Source organism: Monodon monoceros, unplaced genomic scaffold (genome assembly GCF_005190385.1).
Source record: "Monodon monoceros isolate NGI ecotype Baffin Bay Population unplaced genomic scaffold, NGI_Narwhal_1 Super_Scaffold_15, whole genome shotgun sequence".
In the NCBI taxonomy this organism is placed as follows: domain Eukaryota; kingdom Metazoa; phylum Chordata; class Mammalia; order Artiodactyla; family Monodontidae; genus Monodon; species Monodon monoceros.
In genome coordinates, this window is record NW_021703771.1 from 85,154,768 (window position 1) to 85,179,496 (window position 24,729).

Consider the following 24,729-nt stretch of genomic DNA (forward strand, 5'->3'; position numbering starts at 1 on the left):
GCTATGGGCTCATCTTAGTTTGAAGGGTGAATATACTTACAGCTGCAAGGGGATTACAAGGAAACCAGATTATCTTGGATTTATTGCTGGAGGGAAAATAAAAATCTCCTCTGAAAAATAATAACTGCACATCATGTGGATTTGAGGCTTGAATCTATACCACTCAGTAGTCTGAAAAAAAATCTCAACTAGATAATTTGATTAAAATTGTCCTGAATTGATACTGCCTTAGGTGATTGACAAAAACAAATACATATCCAATCTCTAGAAATATAACAGGAAAGGAACTTCAATAGCCTCAAGAATATCCATTTAAAAGGGCCAAAGGAATATGATTTATGGTTAATAAATAAAAGGCATGAGCATATAAGTCACCATCGATGAAAGGCAGATGAAACAAAAGCCAAGAAACTAATTTCAGAAAGAATATGAAACAATACAAGAGAGGTATAGTTAGTCATATTTCAAGAAATAAAAGATAAACTTGAAAATATGTCCAGGGGACAAAGAAAAATGAAGGACTGAGACAAATCTAAAAACCACCAAAATGTAACTAATTATAGTCAATATATGGAGAGATAATATTTATCAACCTGAACTCTCCATCCAGCAAAAATATCTTTCAAGAAAGCAGTGAAAGAAAGATATATTCAGACACACAAAAATGAGAGAGTTTCTTTCAAATCAGCAGATTCTCACTCAGGGAAGTTCTCCGAGACAGAAAAAAACTGATTCCAAATGTCAGACCTGAGATATAAGAAGAAATGAAGAGCAAAGAAACTGGTAATTAGGTAGATACATCTAAAGAAACACCTCAGTGAACTTCAGACTTCAGACAGTATGTCCTCTTCCTATCCAGAGAAACCACTGGGTTAAGGAAGTAACGAGGGCCTCACTACCTATGTGGAATGCATAAAAGGAAAAATAGAGTGAACAGAACACAGTCATTATCCCCTAAAATTATCCTCCCAGGGAGACAAGGTCTCTGCTTTCGTGAGGCTTATATTCTAGTGAGAAAGCCAGATAAGCAAATAATCGAACAAATCACAGATAAATATGTAATTACAGGTTCAGCTAAATTCTATGAAGGAGAAGTATATGACATTAAGAAAGCATAGCAGGGGCTGCCCTGGTGGCGCAGTGGTTGAGAGTCCGCCTGCCGATGCAGGGGACACGGGTTCGTGCCCCGGTCCGGGAAGATCCCACATGCCGCGGAGCGGCTGGGCCCGTGAGCCATGGCCGCTGAGCCTGCGCGTCCAGAGGCTGTGCTCCGCAACGGGAGAGGCCACAGCAGTGAGAGGCCCGCGGGCCCATGTTCCACAAAAAAAAAAAAAAAAGCAAGCATAGCAGAGTGGAATTTGATTTAGGAAGGTCAGAAAAAGCTACAGTTTTGCTATGTACCCTGCTGCTCCTAGGGTTATACGGTTAAACAGGATACACTTGGCCCCTGAGATGCGGCAGAGAAAGGAGTAATGACCCTAGAGAGAACCACATAGAGTATATTAACTGACGTGAGGGGTTTAGAATAAGATGCCCACTAAAGCCTGAAAAGACTTGGCATCCCCCCTCAATTAAGCTACAAAAGGGAATGATAAGTAAAAGTGAAAGAATTAGAATTGATATACAGAGAATTACATTTTGGATTTTATAGATACAAAAGCGTTTTCTAAATCATAATCACGCAGAAGTATGCAAACAATGAAGTGAAAAGTATAGCCAAGTGATTAACAGCATGGGGTTTGGGAATCTAAATCCAGGCTCCAAGAGTCAAGCACCGTTGGAGGTGCCCACACTGCAGACCCAGGCCTCAAGGCGCCCGCCGCTTTTCGACCTCCGCAAACAAGGTCTCCCCGTTCTCCCCATTCTCTTTCACGTGGAGCAGAAGACGGCCAACCCACCGTGGCAGCCTCGGCTTAGGGTTCATATCATTTCTTTTCAGGTAAACAGCTAGAATGCTGAGTCCACGATCCAGGTTTCAGTAGAGAATCTGACTGGTCCCCGTTTGGGTCACAAAGAGCTGTGATTGAAGGTCAGGGGTCACATGAAACAAACACGGCTGCCATGGCCAACCCCTGTGGGTTGTCTGGAGATGTTGGGGAAGGAGTAATGAGATGTGGACTATCACAGTTACATGATAATAAACATACCAGAAATCATAAAAATTATGGCAAATTATATAATAATTTTCTGAAAGGAAGTTTTGATTTTTAAGTAAAAATCTCAAATTTTAGAAACAAATTTTTGGAATGAAGAGGAAAGAGATCTGTTTGCTATTTTAGTAGCTTAGCCATTCTAAAATACTACTGGTATGTAAAACATAAAGTATTTACAAGTGGGAGTAATTGTGAATAATTCAATTTACTAAACCCTCTTGTTGACTGTTTATGCGAAAGGCACTAGGAGAGATGCTAGGTGAATACAGAAATGAATAAGGAAAGGTCCTTGTCCTAAAGAGCTTTTAATCTTGTAACATAGATTATCACAACGCAAGGGGAAACGAGGACCGTGCAAATGGAGAGGATCAGTTATGAGCTAAGTCGTTCAGCCAATAAATACTTTTTGTGCAACTACTGCTGTGCTTTGCACATGAATACTATTAAAAATCTCAGACTACTGTGTCTCTATTCCTATTAACATTTTATATAATATAAATATTATATAAATATTATACTATATATTTTGTGAGTTTTGATTACTCACAAAAACAAATATCACATTGCAAAAATACATCCCAAATCTCAAATAACAATACCAAACGCACAAGAAATACACAGTAAAAGTTTGCAAAATAACCTTGTAACGGAGTCTTATATATTTCGGCTATGAATATAGGTGTTATTGGTTCAGAACATTTTTCTAAAATGTTACATATGTGTTGATACCATAATAAAACTCAAATGCCAGTAATGGAATGCCTCGAAATACTTTTGAAAGTGCCTATGCAAGCTGCACTTGACAGTGGGCTGTGCCTGCAGTGAGTCAAGCCAGAAACACAGGGTCTGCCTGGCGCACCAAAGACTGGACCAGGCACCCCTGGGCAGCCCCATGCCACCAAACAGTCTGAGCCACGGCCACCACAGCTCAGGAATCTATACCTAGCAACTCCATCCCTGCACTTTGAGAGTCATCTTAAAAACTATCTAAAATATTCACATAAAACTTCTGCTCTCATTTTCTTCTACTGTGGATTGTGTGTGAAAAAAGGGCATAGACTGTCCCTGACATCCCAGCCCACAGTGATGAAAGAACTTCTATACCAAACAGTAAGTCAAGATATGGCATTCAGAAAATAGGATACCACAAACCAAAACCAAAACAATAAAAAATATATGATTTTATGCCTAAATGTCACCATGTTGGCAAAATTCCCAACTGGTAATAACCACATATAGAAACAAAATACAAAATGAGCTTTAAGGTACTTAATTGTGATACATCTATTAAGTTGTTTGTAACATAATAGTTTATCTTTTTAAAGAAGCTTATAACATTCTCTTATCTAGAGCACCTATATCTAAATTTAGATACTTACATTATTACACTCTCCAAGGAAATACAGTGCAAATCCATCAGCTTTTGTGGCTGCCAAAGTAATAAAAAAGGAAGAAACTAATCTCAATGGAAGAATATAACATGCGTGAATTCTCTAAGGTGAGACCTCAAATATGAGTCTTTTGAATGGATTTGTTAGCAAAATTAACGGTCATGCAGTAAACTGAACAAAATAATTTATGGCTTTACTGAATCACATAATTAGAATATTAGCTATTGCAATTTTTAAGATGTGACACCCTCAAATGCATACAGCAATGTACTATGTAATAATACATCTGTCAAAATGTGAATATCAGAACTATTAGAAAATATTTTTTAAATTTGAGACTTACATTTAATTTTTAAAGTATTTAAAACTAGACAAAGTGATATTCATAATACTGGATAACCAATAATATAGGCATCAACCAGAAAGAATGATGTACATATGCTTATATATCATCAGTGAAGAGAACATAATTTAACTTTATCTTCGGTTTAATTTTTCTACTAGGAGGAATATAAAACGTTTCTTACCAATTTTAATGATGCTACTCAATTCATAGAGGAGTAGTTGGTTGTCTCCTCCTGTATCCAACCGTTGTTCTATATAGCTGTTTAGTTCGTATACAACTCCCTGCATATTTGTATCTTGATACTATGAATAAAAAAAGACATAATTAAAGATAATAAAATAAAAATTCCTTAGTTTGTAAAACATACTATTAATATATATGGCTTTATGTTAATAGCTATTCATTATGCTTTTATAGAGCGTGATTTAAATATTATGATCTACTATAAACACAGATTGAAAATTAAAATTGCTACAACTTACTCAGAATTATCTATAGACTCCATGCATGCTTATTTATGTTAAAACATCGAATGTTACAAATTACAATTTTGTTTCTGAAGTTTTATATTGATATATGATGTATCAGGCAACTAGATCAGTAAAAACAGTTCGAAAGTTTGCTAACTGAATGAAACATCCTAATATGCTAGAAAAGTCCCCCCGTGCATCGCACCGGGTGAAACAAAGTTTATTACTCTCCACTCACTTGGGTCCACGTGGCGACCACTCTAGTCTGACCTCAACTCTGCCACTAGAACGAGATCAAGAGCCGCTGCCGTAGTAGCAGCAGCCCCGCTGCAAGCCTGTGGCCCTAGGCTGCACCGCGGTGCAGGAACAACAGCAGGTGGACAAAGGTCTGGGGAGAAGGTGGAAGGGAAACTGCTATAACCAGCACTGTGTCTACTTCAAAGGGCTGAAAACAGTCTTCTAGTGAGCTTCCCTGCTACACAGCTTGCCTTCCTAAGCCTCTTCTCCTAACATCAACCATGGCGAACTTTAAAATAAAATAAAATTCTGTGGCTCAAAACACTCTTGGGGTTTTTCCCACTGTACTTAGAACAACAGCCTCCTCCCAGCGTGGCCTTCGCACTGCAAGATGTGGTTATTTTCTGCCTCGGAATCCGTCTCAAGCCACCTCTCCCTCTCTCTCTCTCCCTCTCTCTCCCTCTCTCTGTCTCTCTCTGTCTCTCTCTCTCTGTCTCTCTCTCTCTCTCTCTCTCTGTCTCTCTCTCTGTCTCTCTCTCTCTCTGTCTCTCTCTCTCGCCCTCTCTCTCTCTCTGTCTCTCTCTCTCTGTCTCTCTCTCTCACCCTCTCTCTCTCTCTCTCTCTCTGTCTCTCTCTCTCGCCCTCTCTCTCTGTCTCTCTCTCTGTCTCTCTCTCGCCCTCTCTCTCTGTCTCTCTCTCTCTCTCTCTCGCCCTCTCTCTCTCTCTGTCTCTGTCTCTCTCTCGCCCTCTCTCTCTCGCCCTCTCTCTCTCGCCCTCTCTCTCTCGCCCTCTCTCTCTCTCGCCCTCTCAGCAGGCCTATTGCTTGCTGTTACTGTTGAACACCTGTGAAATGAATAAAGAATGGCTGAACCAATCAGTCAATCATTCCACAGACATGCGCAGCCAATCCTGACAACCTACTATATGTAGGAACACTTCTAGAAACAAAAAATGCTAGAGCATGAACAAAATAAAGTTCCGGTCCTCAAGGAACTTACATTCCCGTTGTTAGAGAATAAGTGATCTACACGGTGTGAAGGAAGGCAGTGGTCACGGTGCAGAAAGGAGAGCTGGGACGGCTGACAGTAAATGCCTTTGGAGGGAGAGGGCTACCTTTTAAATAGGATGGTCAGGGAAGGGAAGGTGCAGTGACATGAGATATGGGGACAGACTCCAATGAAACTTAGAACCCGTAAGGGCTGAAGTCTGCCCATCATCCACCACCTCTCTTGGCTTCTGCCCTATTAACAGACTCAAGTTCCAGCAGGCCCCAGAAAAGCAAGTATCAACGATGACTTGTCAAGAGATGAGCACACACCGAAGGGAATGGATTAGATTTAGCTGATGTATAGAAACCTCGGAAACAAAGGAGAATGGAATAGGCTGGTGCTATTCGCAGGTGCTGGAACATGCTAGAATAAAGATGATGGTGGACCAGGCAAATTTTTTATATGGGTGCAAAAAGCAGAAGTACTGGCTTCAGTGCGCCAGCGCTTGCTTGGCTAAAACCTATTCCCCAAAATGGCTGACATTAAATGAGGTTGAAAACCAGAACTTCCCTGGTATATATTCCAACCTTGGCAACACTGAAATGCTAGAGTGGATCTGTCCTGTACGACCCGTTTACCCATCCCCTAGCTATATCCCATGGGCACTCCCTTCATCAAGGCCACGAAAAATGCATCCCAAGGCCACACCCGCCTGGCCTGTGTGAAGAGCTCTGCGGTGTGGGCCTCGGATGACTAGGGGCACCACCGCCCTCCAACAGGGTCCCCTGCTTCACTGAGAAGATGGGATCTTGGCGTCGAGGGGACAAGAGGCAGCACATAATCTCCAGAGGTAAGGTATTGTTAGCAAAATGGACAAAACTGAAGCTGCTACCAGAATGACCTGGCCAGCAGAGCTCTTCGACATTGGATCAAGCACTCGATCAGTGTTCCTGGAACTGAAATAGATAGGGCGACCTACTATTTTTTCATTTGTCTGGAGAGAGAAGTTCTGGGTGAAGCGAACAAAAATCTGACTTAATTACCACAGCAGGAAGTCAGGTACTTCAATGAATTCCAGACTTGAGCCACTTCACAGAACTTCTTGAATAAAGCCAGGGGAGACCAGGTCCCCTTGAGGAAGGATTTTGATTCACAGCCCCAACTTTACAGTGCTTCTTCCTACATTCCCCAAAGAGGTCTGCTGTCTTTAAGCTGGGTAACTGTGCACTGGGCGAACGGGAAATTAGCACAGTGATAGTGAAAATGTGCGTAAGAATCAAGAACACTTGAAATTCCGATGCCTACAAAACGTGACAGCATTGTGTGGGGTCGCAAAAGCTTTTGTTGTTTCTTATCATCTGTAAAAAGATCCTATTTGAGCTATTCCAAGTTTTGAAGAACTCCAGAGAAAATATTCTACTCTAATATACCCTTTCTTCCTTACCGCTCATCAGAACCACTCATTCTAAACCCCCCCCGCACCCCAAAGTCCTGGGAAAGAGCTTATCTGAGACTGAAGCCAGGAGATAGAGACTGAGTCTTAATGACAGACTTTGAACCCCTAGACCCAGCCATGCAAAAGCCTTCAAGCCTAAAATTCTATCCCTAGGCATTTCTTTTTCATGAATCAATCCATTCTTCGAATATACCCTCTTTTTGGTGGGGAAGGGATACTTTAGCTAGTTTTAAGGTGGGTGTTTAGTCACTCAATAGAGGAGTCCCTATAAAAATGATATACAGACTGACCCTTTTCTCTGACAATGTAATTCTGAGAATAGGCCCTTTAAAATGACCAGAATGCAGCGCTGACATTAATGACCAGCTGTTCTCCATCTCTTTTGGACAGGAAATGGGCTGTCACACACAAGTGAGAACAAGGAGACATTTGGGGTTATGGACAGTTTATCATGAGATTTCCTTTCAAGTCTCTGGGCTTCATTTTTTTCTTTTGTGTAACAAGAAGATTGAAATATATTGTCTTTAAAATACCTTTCAACAGTAACCTTCTGTGATGATCTATGACCTCCATTTTGTTGTTGTTTATATTAAACTTCAAATTCTAATCTTGAACCTAACAGATGGGTTAGTACACCCTGTTTGCTTTGATAAGCAATGACAATTGCATAAATCTCATAAGAGAAAAATGTTTAATTATGATTACTAAACTATACAAATGTAATATTACCTCTAAAATATTAAAAGATGTACCTCCATAGTTAGTGGATCATTCAAACCATAATACATTGAAAATTTTAAATTATATATAAATGTGAATAACAGGAATAATTATTATTTGGTTCTTAGCCTTATGGCCATCTTGCTGGTCATGAGCCCTAACACGAGAGGGAAGGAAGACGCAACAAGTGGAGATGAACATCCAAAAATGCACTTCTCTTACGGAAACAACATGATGAAGAAAGTTTACTAAGGGATCAATTCCATTCAGTTGAATAAACTTGCAATTCTATGTCTTCACTAATAGAAAATTACAATAGTATATTAATGAAGTTGTTAAGAACTTGTGTTTGCACAGCATTTTTAACTTCACAAAGTCCTTTCACCACTGCCTTTATTAAAAGAACCCATATAAAGTATATACTGAGTATCACTGAGACATTCCTCAATCAAGAGGAGTTAGAACTCTAAGGTACAATGAGTTGGGCGGTATAAACCTTAGAATCAAACTGGACGTGGCCAACCTCATTTTCTGTTCCACGCTGGTTTTCATGCAGTACTTGCTTTTCATTAGCGCAACCACTAAAACAATGGATTTGCAGAGATATGACTTCATTGACAGGACTGCATTAAAACTGGGAACTATGTCAGGTTACTACTGAAACTGTGAGCTCCAGCAAGCTCTGACAGACGGTATTGTTTCCCATGAAACAATGGGATGTCCTAAATCCCATTAGTATGTCCTAAATCATCCCTGTGGGTTTGTTGTGGTGCCTAACGGCATTTGGAACACAGTTTGGGAAGCAGGGGAATGGCCACTCTTTCACCCAGAGGGAAATAGTATTTTATGAGACACAGTGGTAATGAATGGAGAAGTATTAACTCTTGGTTCAGAAAGAAAGCTGAGGCCTGGTCTCACCAGAAGAGTAAATGTCCTCAGACTTGCTAAAGTGAATTAGGTGTTTAAACACAGATTGGAAGAGTTTAGAGGCAATTCAAGAATGGAATGGGAGAGAGAACAAGATGAAGTCTGTGACGCCTGCTGGCCCCAGGAGCCCATGACTCCGTGAGCGGTTACTGACATATCTCGAAGCACTGTAACAAACACACTAGAAAACAGAGTGACATGGGGGTTAAGTTGGATAAATACTTAAAAGCATGCAAAATGAGCTCTTAGTTTCCAGTATGAAGCTCAATGTTTGAATAATATCGTCTCATCATCATTCTTTAGATTTTTCCTGTTTCTTTTTTAAATTTACCTTTTTTTTTAAAAAAATAACTTTTTGTTTTGATGTAATTTCAAACCTACAGAAAACTACAAGACTAGTACACGAAACTCCTGCATACCAACAATTATTTACATTTTGTCATATTTGCCTTATCCTCTTGGTAAATTCCTTCCTTCCTCCCTCCTTCCTTCTCCTTCTCCTCCTTCTTTTTCTCCTTCTTCTTTCTCTCTCTTGCTCCGTCTTTTCTATCTATCTATACACACACACATATATACACACAACAGTAATAACTATTTTTTTCTGAATATTTGAGAACAAGTTGGTATGCTCCTTTCACCCAAACCTTCAGTATATATTTCCTAAGAAAAAGAATATTAAGAGAATACACTGAATTTGTACACTGAACGTGAGAGACATAGTTACAATGCAGTTATCATAATCAGAAAAATTAACATTGCTACAACAATATTAGCTAATTAAAAATTCACATTCATAGAGAACAAACATGTGGACACCAAGGGGGGAAATTGGGGGGGGCGGTGGGATGAACTGGGAGATTTGGATTGACGTGTATACACTAATATGTATAACATAGATGACTAATAAGAACCTGCTGTATAAAAAATTAATTAATTAAATTAAAATTTAAAAAATTCACATTCAAATTTCATACCTTGTCCCAATAATGTCTTTATAATTATCCCCCGCTCAGTGGTCCAGGTTTGAACTCCAGACCATATATGGCATCTAGTTGTCGTGTCTTTTTGGTATACTTTAATGTGGAACAATTCCACAGTCTTTCTGTGTTCAAGCCTTTCTTGAACTTGATGTTTTTGAAGAATATGGGCCAATTTTGATTTGTCTGATATTTTCTCAAGATTAGATTCAGGTTCTGTGTTTTTGGCAACAATACAATGAGGTGATGAAGCTAGAATACTATCAACCATCCTACATTTGCTATTTGGCATTCTACTGGGAAGAAGAGCTTTCTGTTTTCCCTCATTCATTCATTTACATGAGCTTGGACTCACAGATGCTTATTTTATTCAACATGTGTAATTAATATTAATTAATACTGTTATACATGCATTTTAATGCTCAAATTGTCCCAGATTTGACCAATGGGAAGCCCTTTAAGATATCTCCTACGCCCTTTTGACAAATTTTCATGATGCTTTCAAGACTTTCTTACTTTCTCATCAAATATTTTGCTAGCGCTTGAACCAGCCATTTCTGTTTCTTAAAAGAAGTCCTAGATCCTTTTAGTGGCAAATGACATTTAAAATCTAAGAGCTGGAGCTATATGTGCCCACTGTTGTCATTGCTTCTAGGCTTCTTATCAACACAAATATAATATATATATATGAGAGGGCCTTATGTAAATATATATATACAAATATGTAATTCTTTACTTATTTATTTATAAATACATGTAGAGTAAAAGATTAAAAACTATGAGTTCTTACTGATACTTTCAATTTCAACCAAACACCACAGTGTACACATTCTAATATTCCCCATTTCTATATCTGTAATTCCTCACCCAACAATGAAATATCTTACTGACAATGACTATAACATATTTACATATTTTCTAAAGCCTAGAACATACGGAAGTAGTTTCGGAATTGTTAAGCCATGTCACTGAAAATAGCAAACCTACTAACTAGTTGTCAATATGTTTTAGATTTTTAGGTAAATGTAAGAAATACTAAAATATACAAAAATGAAATGTACAATTCATTAAGTTTTGACAAACAGATACACTCTTGTAACATATACACTAATTAAGACACACAAAATCACCATACAGGAATTAGTTGCATTTCTATTCACAGACTATCTGAAAAAGCAATTAAAATAACAAATCTCATTTACAATAGTATGAAAAAGAATAAAATACTTAAGAATAAATTTAACCAAGGTGGTAAAAGATCTGTATGCTAAAAATTATAAAACATTGATGAATGAAATACAAGAAAGCACAAATAAATGAAAAGATACCCCCATACTCATGAATTTGAAGAATTAATATTGTTAAAATGTCAGTGGTATCCAAAGTGATCTACAGATTCAATGCAATCCTTATCAAAATTCCAGTGGCATTTTTCCTAGAAATAGAATAAACAATCCTAAGATTGTATGGAACCATAAGAGGCCCTGAATAGCAAAAGCAATCTTGAGAAAGAAGAAAAAAGGTGGAAGCATCACACGTCCTGGTTTCAAACTATATTATAAAGCTATAGTAATCAAAACAGTATGGTACTGTCATAAAAACAGACACTTACCAAATGGAACAGAATAGAGAGCCCAGAAATAAACCCATGCATATAAGGTCAACTACTCTTTAACAAGGGCAACAAGAATACACAGCATTGAAAGGATAGTCACTTCAATAAGTGTTGATGGGAAAACTGGATATTCACATACAAGAGAATGAAATTGGACCCTTATAATATGCCATACACAAAAATCAACTAGAAATAAAGACTTAAATGTAAGACCTGAATACTGTATTGCATATCTGAAATATGCTAAGAGTAGATCTTCAGCATTCTCACCACACACAAAAAAAGAAAAAGGTAACTATGTGAGTGATGACTGTATTAATTAACTTTATTGTGGTAATCATGTTACAACATATATCAAATCATCACCCTGTATACTTTAGACATATACAATTATTATTTGTCAAAAAAAGAAAAGGAAAATAATTTTTAAAATAAATGTAATTTTAAAAATAAATAATAAACATCTCAGCAATAATAATAAAGGTATAGAACATTTCATCTTTCTATAAAGTCCCTCCCATGGTCCTTCTTAATTAACCATTTTCCCACTAGAGTGGTGCCTGTTTTAAGAATTTTATGGAAATGGAATCACACAACATGAACTATTTTGAACCTTGCTTTATTTGTTCAACATAGTATTATTGATATTCATCCATGTTGGTGTGTGTTCCGGTAGCTTGTTCCTTTCTATTACTGGTAGCATCTGTGGTACAAATATACCACAAATTCTTTATCTGTTCTACTATTGTTGGATATCTGGGATGTTTTTGTTTCCAGCTTTGGAATATTGGGAATAAAGCTGTTATGAACATTCTTGCAGAAGTCATTTTGTGAACACAGGTTTTCAATTATATTAGAATAAAGGCCACATGTAACAAACCAACAGGTAACATCATACTCAATGATGAAAAGCTGAAAGCATTTCCTCTAATATCAGGAACAAGACAAGGATGTCCACTCTCGCCACTTTTATTCAACATGCTTTTGGAAGTCCTAACCACAGTAGTCAGAGAAGAAAAAGAAATAAAAGGAATACAAATTGAAAAGGAAAAAGGAAAACTGTCACTGTTTGCAGATGACATGATACTATACATAGAAAACCCTAAAGACACCATCAGAAAAGTACTAGAGCTCATCGATGAATTTGGTAAAGTTGCAGGATACAAAATTAACATACAGAAATCTGTTGCATTTCTATACACTAACAATGAACTATCAGAAAGAGAAATTAAGGAAAAAATCTCATTTACCACCACATCAAAAAGAATAAAATACCTAGGAATAAACCTATCTAAGAAGGCAAAAGACCTGTACTTGGAAAACTATAAGACACTGATGAAAGAAATTTAAGAAGACACAGACATTTGGAAAGATAAACAGTGTTCTTGGATTGGAAGAATCAATAATGTTAAAATGACATACGTCCCAAGGCAATCAACAGATACAGTGCAATCCCTATCAAAATACCAATGGCATTTTTCACAGAACTAGAACAAATAGTTTAAAAATTTGTATGGAAACACAAAAGACCTCGAATAGACAAAACAATCTTGAGAAAAAGAACAGGGCTGGAGGAGTAATGCTTCCCCACTTCAGACTACACTACAAAGCCACAGTAATCAAAACAGTATGATACTGGCACAAAAACAGACACAAAGATCAATGAAACAGAATAGAGAGCCCAGAAATGAACCCACACTTATATGAGTAATTAATCTATGACAAAGGAGGCAAGAATATACAATGGAGCAAAGACAGTCTCTTCAGTAAGTGGTGTCGGGAAAACTGGACAGCTACATGTAAAAGGATGAAATCAGAACATTCTCTAACACTATACACAAAAATAAACTCAAAATGGATTAAAGACCTAAATGTAAGACCAGATACCAGAAAACACCTAGAGGAAAACATAGGCAGAACACTCTGACATAAATCACAGCAATATTTTTTGGATCTCTTAGAGCAAAGGAAACAAAGGCAAAAATAAATAAATGGGACCTAATTAAACTTAAAAGCCTTTGCACAGCAACGGATATCACTGACAAAACAAAAAGACAACTTACTGAATGGGAGAAGATATTTTCAAATGATATGACTGATAAGGGGTTAACATCCAACATACATAAACAGCTCATACAACTCAACATGAAAAAAAACAACTGATTAAAAATTGGGCAGAAGAAGTGAATAGACACTTTTCTAAAGAGGAAATGCAGATGGCCAACAGGCACATGAAAAGATGCTCAACATCACTAATCATCAGGAAAATGCAAATCAAAACCACAGTGAGGTATTACCTCACACTTATCAGAATGGCTATCATCAAAAATCACAAATAACAAGTGTTGAAAAGCGAACACTTGTGCACTGCTGGTGGGAATGTAAATTGGTGCAGCCACTGCGGAAAACAGTATGGAGGTTTCTCAAAAAACTAAAAATAAAACTACCTTATGACCCAGCAATTCCATTCCTGGGTATATATCCAAAAAAACCCAAGAACACTAATTCAAAAAGATACATGTACCCCAATGTTCATAGCAGCATTATTTACAATTGCCAAGATATCAAAGCAAGTGTCCATCAACAGATGAACGGATAAAGAAGATGTGTTATATATATACAATGGAGTGCTACTCAGCCATAAAAAAGAAGTAAATTTTCCCATTTGCAGCAACATGGATGGACTTGGAGAGCATTATGCTAAGTGAAATAAGAAACAGAAAGACAAATACTGTATGATATCATATGTGGAATATAAAAGATACAACTAGTGAATAAAATGAAAAAGAAGCAGACTCACAGATATAGAGTACAAATTAACGGTCACCAGTGGGGAGAGGGAAGTGGGGAAGGGCAATACAGGGGTAGAGGATTAAGAGGTACAAGCTATTATATTACATATAAAATAAGCTACAAGAATATGTTGTACAACATGGAGAACATAGCCAATATTTTATAATAACTATAAATGAAGTATCACCTTTAAAAATTGTTAATCACTAAACTGTATACCTGTAACTTATATAATATTGCATAGCAACTATACTTCAATAAAAAATAAAATTTTTAAAAAGTAATACTTAATTCTCAGAAAAAAATAGAAACAAAATTATACTAGGCAAATACATGACAGGGATATTCCTGGGTCAAAAAGTAAATGCATGTTTAACTTGACAAGAAAGTGGCAAACATTTTTCAATGTTATATATTAAAGATCAAGTTATCAAAATGATTTGAGTATTTTAGAGGAAAATAAATTATAAATATAGGTCATCTACTTCACACAAACTCCACAGGCAGAAGAATTCTAACTAAGGATGAGCAATCGCAATGAACAGTTAAGAAAACCTGTGGCCTCAAAGGCATCGTGGGAGAAAAAGAGAACTGGGCTAGGAAAGAGGGTGCTACTGACCCTTTTGCAAATGCTTATTTTAAAAGTTTAAAAGTCCTCAACAGCAAGCAAGGGATTAGTAGATATTCATCCTGAGCCTATCCTAACACTAAGAGGAAGCTGCCTCGCTTGTCCTGCCACATAACTGAGTGCAGAGGGAAGGCTACACGTGGCGCTAGTTCAGAGGAAACGTCTTACGAAAAGCTGCAAAGGATGGAGAAAACAGGAGGAAGGCAGAAGAGCAACGAGCAGGACATGAGGACAGAATGATCACAGCTTACACTCATGAAAGACAGTAAATTCACGTTAAAAGCGGCGAAAGCAAGCAGGCTGAGCGTCTATAAATGAGTGAGGCATTCTTTTGAAAACACATCATCAGCTCAACACAAGGACAGAAATAATAAAAACTAATATTCCTAAAGAACACTTAAGTTTTCAAAGGACTATTATTAACTAATTTAATTTAGGGCAAAAAGGTCCATGAGATGAAAGGGCTTTTCATAATAAAAATTTAATTTAGGAAGGATGACTCCAGGAGATAAAATAGTTTCAAATCACTCAAGATAAAATAGTTTCAAATCACTCAAGTAAAATAGATTCAAATCACTTAAGACTGCTAATAGAAAACAAATTAAGTTATCAGGAGAAGATGAATAAAGAGAAGGTTAGAGAAACAAAAGATGTATCTAAGGGCTTTACCTAGTAGGTATACTTCTGAATGTCAGTAAGTAAATAAGTCTTTTCAAACAAATATTTATTCACCAACGTGTCAAGCACTATTGTAAGTATCAGATAAGGCTCTAACGCTCACGGAATTTAAATCCCAGTGAGGAGAAAGTGATAAACAAGAAAATATCAGCTTGTGATAACATCTATGGCAAAAATGAAACATATTTATGACTTTGTTGCCACCTTTAATGTAATAAACTGCGATCTAGGAGAAACTGGATTTTATGCACAACTACTCTTTGGCTGGATCATTACTATTTTCGTTTTTCATTCAATAAGGAAATGTGCACAAAATAATGGCCTTTAATTAGCCTTTGGTTCTGTGGCCAAGACCAAACTCTACGAAGACCAAACAGCTTAATACTGTTTCTCCATTGTTAATACTTCTCAACATCTATATTCTAAAATAAAGTTGTGGTTGCCAAGAATGCTCTTAAAAAACAGGTAATAATTTAAAATCCTGTGAAAGAAGAATGTGTTCAGTTCCCATTTTTTAAAGGAATTATCATCATGGTTTGATATTGTTTTTTTTTTTTTAAACATCTTTATTGGGGTATAATTGCTTTACAATGGTGTGTTAGTTTCTGCTTTACAACAAAGTGAATCAGCTATACATATACATATGTTCCCATATGTCTTCCCTCTTGCGTCTCCCTCCCTCCCACTCTCCCTATCCCACCCCTCCAGGCTGTCACAAAGCACCGAGCTAATATCCCTGTGCCTTGCGGCTGCTTCCCCCTAGCTATCTACCTTACTACGTTTGTTAGTGTGTATATGTCCATGACTCTCTCTCGCCCTGTCAAAGCTCACCCCTCCCCCTCCCCATATCCTCAAGTCCGTTCTCCAGTAGGTCTGCGTCTTTATTCCTGTCTTACCCCTAGGTTCCTCATGACATTTTTTTCCCCTTAAATTCCATATATATGTGTTAGCATACGGTATTTGTCTTTTTCTTTCTGACTTACTTCACTCTGTATGACAGACTCTAGGTCTATCCATCTCATTACAAATAGCTCAATTTCATTTCTTTTTAAGGCTGAGTAATATTCCATTGTATATATGTGCCACATTTTCTTTATCCATTCATCCGATGATGGGCGCTTAGGTTGTTTCCATCTCCGGGCTATTGTAAATAGAGCTGCAATGAACATTTTGGTACATGACTCTTTTTGAATTTTGGTTTTCTCAGGGTATATGCCCAGTAGTGGGATTGCTGGGTCATATGGTAATTCTATTTGTAGTTTTTTAAGGAACCTCCATACTGTTCTCCATAGTGGCTGAACCAATTCACATTCCCACCAGCAGTGCAAGAGTGTTCCCTTTTCTCCACACCCTCTCCAGCATTTATTGTTTCTAGATTTTCTGATGATGGCCATTCTGACTGGTGTGAGATGATATCTCATTGTAGTTTTGATTTGCATTTCTCTAATGATTAATGATGTTGAGCATTCTTTCATGTGTTTCTTGGCATTCTGTATATCTTCTTTGGAGAAATGTCTATTTAGGTCTTCTGCCCATTTTTGGATTGGGTTGTTTGTTTTTTTGTTATTGAGCTGCATGAGCTGCTTGTAAATTTTGGAGATTAATCCTTTGTCATTTGCTTCATTTCCAAATATTTTCTCCCATTCTGAGGGTTGTCTTTTGGTCTTGATTATGGTTTCCTTTGCTGTGCAAAAGCTTTGAAGTTTCATTAGGTCCCATTTGTTTATTTTTGTTTTTATTTCCATTACTCTAGGAGGTGGGTCAGAAAGGATCTTGCTGTGATTTATGTCATAGAGTGTTCTGCCTATGTTTTCCTCTAAGAGTTTGATAGTTTCTGGCCTTACATTTAGGTCTTTAATCCATTTTGAGCTTATTTTTGTGTATGGTGTTAGGGAGTGATCTAATCTCATACTTTTACATGTACCTGTCCAGTTTTCCCAGCACCATTTATTGAAGAGGCTGTCCTTTCTCCACTGTACATTCCTGCCACCTTTATCAAAGATAAGGTGTCCATATGTGCGTGGGTTTATCTCTGGGCTTTCTATCCTGTTCCATTGATCTATCTTTCTGTTTTTGCGCCAGTACCATACTGTCTTGATTACTGTAGCTTTGTAGTATAGTCTGAAGTCAGGGAGCCTGATTCCTCCAGCTCCTTTTCTTGTTCTCAAGATTGCTTTGGCTATTCGGGGTCTTTTGTGTTTCCATACAAATTGCGAAATTTTTTGTTCTAGTTCTGTGAAAAATGCCAGTGGTAGTTTGATAGGGATTGCATTGAATCTGTAGATTGCTTTGGGTAGTAGAGTCATTTTCACAATGTTGATTCTTCCCATCCAAGAACATGGTATATCTCTCCATCTATTTGTATGATCTTTAATTTCTTTCATCAGTGTCTTATAATTTTCTGCATACAGGTCTTTTGTCTCCTTAGGTAGGTTTATTCCTAGATATTCTATTCTTTTTGTTGCAGTGGTAAATGGGAGTGTTTTCTTGATTTCACTTTCAGATTTTTCATCATTAGTATATAGGAATGCCAGAGATTTCTGTGCATTAACTTTGTATCCTGCTACTTTACCAAATTCATTGATTAGCTCTAGTAGTTTTCTGGTAGTATCTTTAGGATTCTCTATGTATAGTATCATGTCATCTGCAAACAGTGACAGCTTTACTTCTTCTTTTCCGATTTGGATTCCTTTTATTTCCTTTTCTTCTCTGATTGCTGTGGCTAAAACTTCCAAAACAATGTTGAATAATAGTGGTGAGAGTGGGCAACCTTGTCTTGTTCCTGATCTTAGTGGAAATGCTTTCAGTTTTTCACCATTGAGGATGATGTTTGCTGTGGGCTTGTCATATATGGCCTTTATTATGTTGAGGAAAGTTCCCTCTATGCCTACTTTCTGCAGGGTTTTTATCATAAATGGGTGTTGAATTTTGTCAAAAGCTTTCTCTGCATCTATTGAGATGATCATATGATTTTTCTCCTTCAGTTTGTTAATATGGTTTATCACACTGATAGATTTGCGTATATTGAAGAATCCTTGCATTCCTGGAATAAACCCCACTTGATCATGGTGTATGATCCTTTTAATGTGCTGTTGGATTCTGTTTGCTAGTATTTTGTTGAGGATTTTTGCATCTATGTTCATCAGTGATATTGGCCTGTAGTTTTCTTTCTTTGTGACATCCTTGTCTGGTTTTGGTATCAAGGTGATGGTGGCCTCGTAGAAGGAATTTGGGAGTGTTCCTCGCTCTGCTATATTTTGGAAGAGTTTGAGAAGGATAGGTGTTAGCTCTTCTCTAAACGTTTGATAGAATTCACCTGTGAAGCCATCTGGTCCTGGGCTTTTGTTTGTTGGAAGATTTTTAATCACAGTTTCAATTTCAGTGCTTGTGATTGGTCTGTTCATATTTTCTATTTCTTCCTGATTCAGTCTTGGCAGGTTGTGCATTTCTAAGAATTTGTCCATTTCTTCCAGATTGTCCATTTTATTGGCATAGAGCTGCTTGTAGTAATCTCTCATGGTCTTTTTTATTTCTGCAGTGTCAGTTGTTACTTCTCCTTTTTCATTTCTAATTCTATTGATTTGAGTCTTCTCCCTTTTTTTCTTGATGAGTCTGGCTAGTGGTTTATCTATTTTGTTTATCTTCTCAAAGAACCAGCTTTTAGTTTTATTGATCTTTGCTATCGTTTCCTTCATTTCTTTTTCATTTATTTCTGATCTGATTTTTATGATTTCTTTCCTTCTGCTAGCTTTGGGGTTTTTTTGTTCTTCTTTCTCTAATTGCTTGAGGTGCAAGGTTAGGTTGTTTATTCGAGATGTTTCCTGCTTCTTAAGGTGGGCTTGTATTGCTATAAACTTCCCCCTTAGAACTGCTTTTGCTGCATCCCATAGGTTTTGGGTCGTCGTGTCTCCATTGTCATTTGTTTCTAGGTATTTTTTTATTTCCTCTTTGATTTCTTCAGTGATCACTTCATTATTAAGTAGTGTATTGTTTAGCCTCCATGTGTTTGTATTTTTTACAGATCTTTTCCTGTAATTGATATCTAGTCTCATGGCGTTGTGGTCAGAAAAGATACTTGATACAATTTCAATTTTCTTAAATTTACCAAGGCTTGATTTGTGACCCAAGATATGATCTATCCTGGAGAATGTTCCATGAGCACTTGAGAAAAATGTGTATTCTGTTGTTTTTGGATGGAGTGTCCTATAAATATCAATTAAGTCCATCTTGTTTAATGTATCATTTAAAGCTTGTGTTTCCTTATTTATTTTCATTTTGGATGATCTGTCCATGGGTGAAAGTGGGGTGTTAAAGTCCCCTACTATGAATGTGTTACTGTCGATCTCCCCTTTTATGGCTGTTAGTATTTGCCTTATGTATTGAGGTGCTCCTATGTTGGGTGCATAAATATTTACAATTGTTATATCTTCTTCTTGGATCGATCCCTTGATCATTATGTAGTGTCCTTCTTTGTCTCTTGTAATAGTCCTTATTTTAAAGTCTATTTTGTCTGATATGAGAATTGCTACTCCAGCTTTCTTTTGGTTTCCATTTGCATGGAATATCTTTTTCCATCCCTTTATTTTCAGTCTGTATGTGTCTCTAGGTCTGAAGTGGGTCTCTTGTAGACAGCATATATAAGGGTCTTGTTTTTGTATCCATTCAGCCAATCTGTGTCTTTTGGTGGGAGCATTTAGTCCATTTACATTTAAGGTAATTATCGATATGTATGTTCCTATTCCCATTTTCTATATTGTTTTGGGTTCGTTATTATAGGTCTTTTCCTTCTCTTGTGTTCCTTGTCTAGAGAAGTTCCTTTAGCATTTGTTGTAAAGCTGGTTTGGTGGTGCTGAACTCTCTCAGCTTTTGCTTGTCTGTAAAGGTTTTAATTTCTCCATCAAATCTGAATGAGATCCTTGCTGGGTAGAGTAGTCTTGGTTGCAGGTTTTTCTCCTTCATCACTTTCAGTATGTCCTGCCACTCCCTTCTGGCTTGTAGGGTTTCTGCTGAGAGATCAGCTGTTAACCTTATGGGGATTCCCTTGTGTGTTATTTGTTGTTTTTCCCTTGCTGCTTTTAATATGCTTTCTTTGTATTTAATTTTTGACAGTTTGATTAATATGTGTCTTGGCGTATTTCTCCTTGTATTTATCCTGTATGGAACTCTCTGTGCTTCCTGGACTTGATTAACTATTTCCTTTCCCATATTAGGGAAGTTTTCAACTATAATCTCTTCAAATATTTTCTCAGTCCCTTTCTTTTTCTCTTCTTCTTCTGGAACCCCTATAATTCGAATGTTGGTGCGTTTAATGTTGTCCCAGAGGTCTCTGAGACTGTCCTCAGTTCTTTTCATTCTTTTTTCTTTATTCTGCTCTGCAGTAGTTATTTCCACTATTTTATCTTCCAGGTCACTTATCCGTTCTTCTGCCTCAGTTATTCTGTTATTGATCCCATCTAGAGTACTTTTAATTTCATTTATTGCGTTGTTCATCGTTGCTTGTTTCATCTTTATTTCTTCTAGGTCCTTGTTAACTGTTTCTTGCATTTTGTCCATTCTACTTCCAAGATTTCGGATCATCCTTACTATCATTATTCTGAATTCTTTTTCAGGTAGACTGCCTATTTCCTCTTCATTTGTTAGGTCTGGTGCATTTTTATCTTGCTCCTTCATCTGCTGTGTGTTTTTCTGTCTTCTCATTTTGCTTATCTTACTGTGTTTGGGGTCACCTTTTTGCAGGCTGCACGTTCGTAGTTCCCGTTGTTTTTGATGTCTGTCTCCAGTGGCTAAGGTTGGTTCAGTGGGTTGTGTAGGCTTCCTGGTGGAGGGGACTAGTGCCTGTGTTGTGGTGGATGAGGCTGGATCTTGTCTCTTTAGTGGGCAGGTTCACGTCTGGTGGTGTGTTTTGGGGTGTCTGTGGCCTTATTATGATTTTAGGCAGCCTCTCTGCTAATGGGTGGGGTTGTGTTCCTGTTTTGCTAGTTGTTTAGCATAGGTTGTCTAGCACTGTGGATTGCTGGTCGTTGAGTGAAACTGGGTGCTGGTGTTAAGATGGAGATCTCTGGGAGATTTCCGCCGTTTAATATTATGTGGAGCTAGGAGGTCTCTTGTTGACCAGTGTCCTGAAGTTGGCTCTCCTACCTCAGAGGCAGAGCCCTGACTCCTGGCTGGAGCACCAAGAGCCTTTTATCCACACGGCTCAGAATAAAAGGGAGAAAAAGTAGAGAGAATTAGTAGAAGTATGAGGAAAGAAAGAAGGAAAGGAGGAAAGGAAGGAAGGAAGAAAGAAGCAAAGAAGGAAAGACAGGAGGGAGGGAGGGAGGGAGGAAGGAAGGAAGGAGGGAAAGAAGGAAAAAAGACAGAAAGAAAGAAGATACAGTAAAAATAAAATAAAGTATAATATAGTTATTGAATTAAAAAATATTTAGAAAAAAAAAAAAAGGGACGGATAGAACCTTAGGACAAATGTTGGAAGCAAAGCTATACAGAGAAAATCTTACACAGAAGCATACACATACACCTTCACAAAAAGAGGTAAAGGGGGAAAAATCATAAATCTTGCTCTCAGAGACCACCTCCTCAATTTGGGGTGATTCGTTGTCTAAAGGAGGGAAGGAAGGAAAGAAAGAAAGAAAGAACGAAGGTAAAGTATAATAAAGTTATTACAAATAAAGTTAATTATTGAGAAAAAAAAATTTTTTTAAAAAACCATGGACGGATAGAGCCCTAGGACAAATGGTGGAAGCAAGAGTATACAGACAAGATCTCACACAGAAGCATACACGTACACATTCACAAAAAGAGGAAAAGGGAAAAAAAATCATAGATCTCGCTCCTAAATTCCAACTCTTCAATTTGGGATCATTCCTTGTCTATTCAGGTATTCCATAGAATCAGGGTATATCAAGTTGATTGTGGAGCTTTAATCCGCTGCTTCTGAGGCTGCTGGGAGAGATTTCCCTTTCTCTTCTTTGTTCTCACAGCTCACAGGAGCTCAGCTTTGGATTTGGCCCTGCCTCTGCGTGTAGGTCGCTGGAGGGCGTCTGTTTTTTGCTCAGACAGGACAGGGTTAAAGGAGCCGCTGATTCGGGGGCTCTGGCTCACTCAGGCCGGGGGTGGGGGGCGGAAGGAGGGGCACTGCGTGCGGGGCGGGCCTGCGGCGTCAGAGGCGGCGTGACGTTGCGGCAGAGGCCGGCGTGACTTTGCTCCAGCCTGAGGCCCGCCGTGCGTTCTCCCGGGGAAGTTGTCCCTGGTTCCCGGGAACCTGGCAGTGGCGGGCTGCACAGGCTCCGCGGAAGAGGGGTGTGGAGAGTGACCTGTGCTCGCACACAGGCCCCTTGGTGGCGGCAGCAGCAGCCCCAGCGTCTCCCGCCCGTCTCTGGGGTCCGCGCTTTCAGCCGCGGCTCGCGCCCGTCTCTGGGTCCGCGCTTTCAGCCACGGCTCGCGCCCGTCTCTGGGGTTCGCGCTTTTAGCCGCGGCTCGCGCCCGTCTCTGGGGTTCGCGCTTTTAGCCGCGGCTCGCGCCCGTCTCTGGAGTTCCTTTAAGCAGCGCCCTTAAACCCCTCTCCTCGCGCACCAGGAAACAAAGAGGGAAGAAAAAGTCTCTTGCCTCTTCGGCAGGTGCAGGCTTTTCCGCGAACTCCCTCCCGGCTAGTCGTGGTGCACTAACCCCTTCAGGCTATGTTCAAGCCGCCAACCCCAGTCCTCTCCCTGCGCTCAGTCCAAAACCGAAACCCGAGCCCCAGCTCGCAGCCCCGCCCGCCCCGGCGGGTGAGCAGACAAGCCTCTCGGGCTGGTGAGTGCCGGTCGGCACCGATCCTCTGTGCGGGAATCTCCCCGCCTTGCCCTCCGCACCCTGTTGCTGTGCTCTCCTCCGCGGTCCCGAAGCTCCCCCCTCCGCCTCCCGCAGTCTCCGCCCGCGGAGGGGCTTCCTAGTGTGTGGAAACTTTTCCTCCTTCACAGCTCCTTCCCACTGGTGCAGGTTCCGTCCTTATTCTTTTGTCTCTGTTTTTTCTTTTTTTCTTTTGCCCTACCCAGGTACGTGGGGGGTTTCTTGCCTTTTGGGAGGTCTGAGGTCTTCTGCCAGCCTTCAGTAGGTGTTCTGTAGGAGTTGTTCCACGTGTAGATGTATTTCTGGTGTATCCGTGGGGAGGAAGGCGATCTCCGCGTCTTACTCTTCCGCCATCTTCCCAACTCCTGATATTGTTTTTAATCATCACCGTCATGATTAATAGGATCTGTATTCTTCTATACATCACTCATATCATTTTATTATCATTGATCAGGAACAAACTTTAATAGATGATTGGTATGTTTAATTTATTGTTAAGATTATGGGTTTCATCCTTAGTACAAGAAAACAAAAATCGCTATCTTTGACCACCGTTTTCCAGTATGTAAATAGAATGAAATATTTTCGTATAGCAGATTGATGCATTCAGTTACATAGGGGAATATTTTGCAACTAGTTCTCTCAGGAAACCGAGGTGCTTAGAACTGATACTCCACACGGGTTTCTATGGCTATAGTTAATAACTAGTGGCAAAGCCTGTGAAATGAAATTTAGCTAAAACAAACAATGCCATGCTTTATGAGACATTTTCTTTTGGGTTTCCACAAAACTCAAGTTGGAGTGCCTGAAGCTATTTTGACCTGTGTGATATGGAAAACACAGACTCTGCTTGCAGGCTTCCAGCCAGTATTCTTCGGGAAAGTGGGTGATTTTCCGTCAGGGTGAGAAATACTTGTTGCGCTCTTTGATATTTAAAATTCAAAATGCCAGAATTTCACTTTACCTGATAGGAATGCTACATCTCTGCCCGCTCTGGCTTCTCTGTCCTACAGATATGCTGATAATCAATGGGACGGTGACCTGCCTGTCCTCTAGGGCCTTGTTTCTAAGTATCATATTCAACTGTCCAAACCCCACCTCTTAGCCAAATCCTGATTAAAGTAAATTATATATAGGGAGATTTTAGAAGACATGCTTTCTGTCTGCTTCTCCACACATTCTAACTTCTGTCCTTGGGCCACAGCACACGAGCCCCGTGATTATCAACTGGAGGCGGGGTATAGGTAACATGAAACATTACTCCAGATAATTCTGCCATGTGTCTACCTACTCTCGCTGTTTGTATATCACCTTCACTTACTGAACAGCGAACCACATTTTAATAGTATGTCTTTGAAACTTTCTAAAGATGGATGTAAGATTATATAAACAGATTTGTACTTTTATGAAATTTAGTAATGATAATAAAAACTTTGTCCTTAATAATAATTGATTGGTATCCTTCCCTAAGACATGTAAAAATAAATAAAGGAAACCTTATTTAAATTGGAATCAGTTAAGG

General features: G+C 38.6%; 1 protein-coding gene across 1 annotated transcript in view; it reads right to left on the bottom strand.

The window, feature by feature from the left end:
• Positions 1 to 24,729, bottom strand: part of PDE10A (phosphodiesterase 10A) — a 317,828-nt gene that overhangs the window by 88,247 nt on the left and 204,852 nt on the right. Inside the window, exons 4-5 of the mRNA XM_029223680.1 lie at positions 4,072 to 4,192; positions 3,533 to 3,582 (exon numbers count right to left, since the gene is read on the bottom strand). Coding sequence (XP_029079513.1) covers positions 3,533 to 3,582; positions 4,072 to 4,192 — 171 coding nt within the window. The remainder of the gene's footprint in view (positions 1 to 3,532; positions 3,583 to 4,071; positions 4,193 to 24,729) is intronic.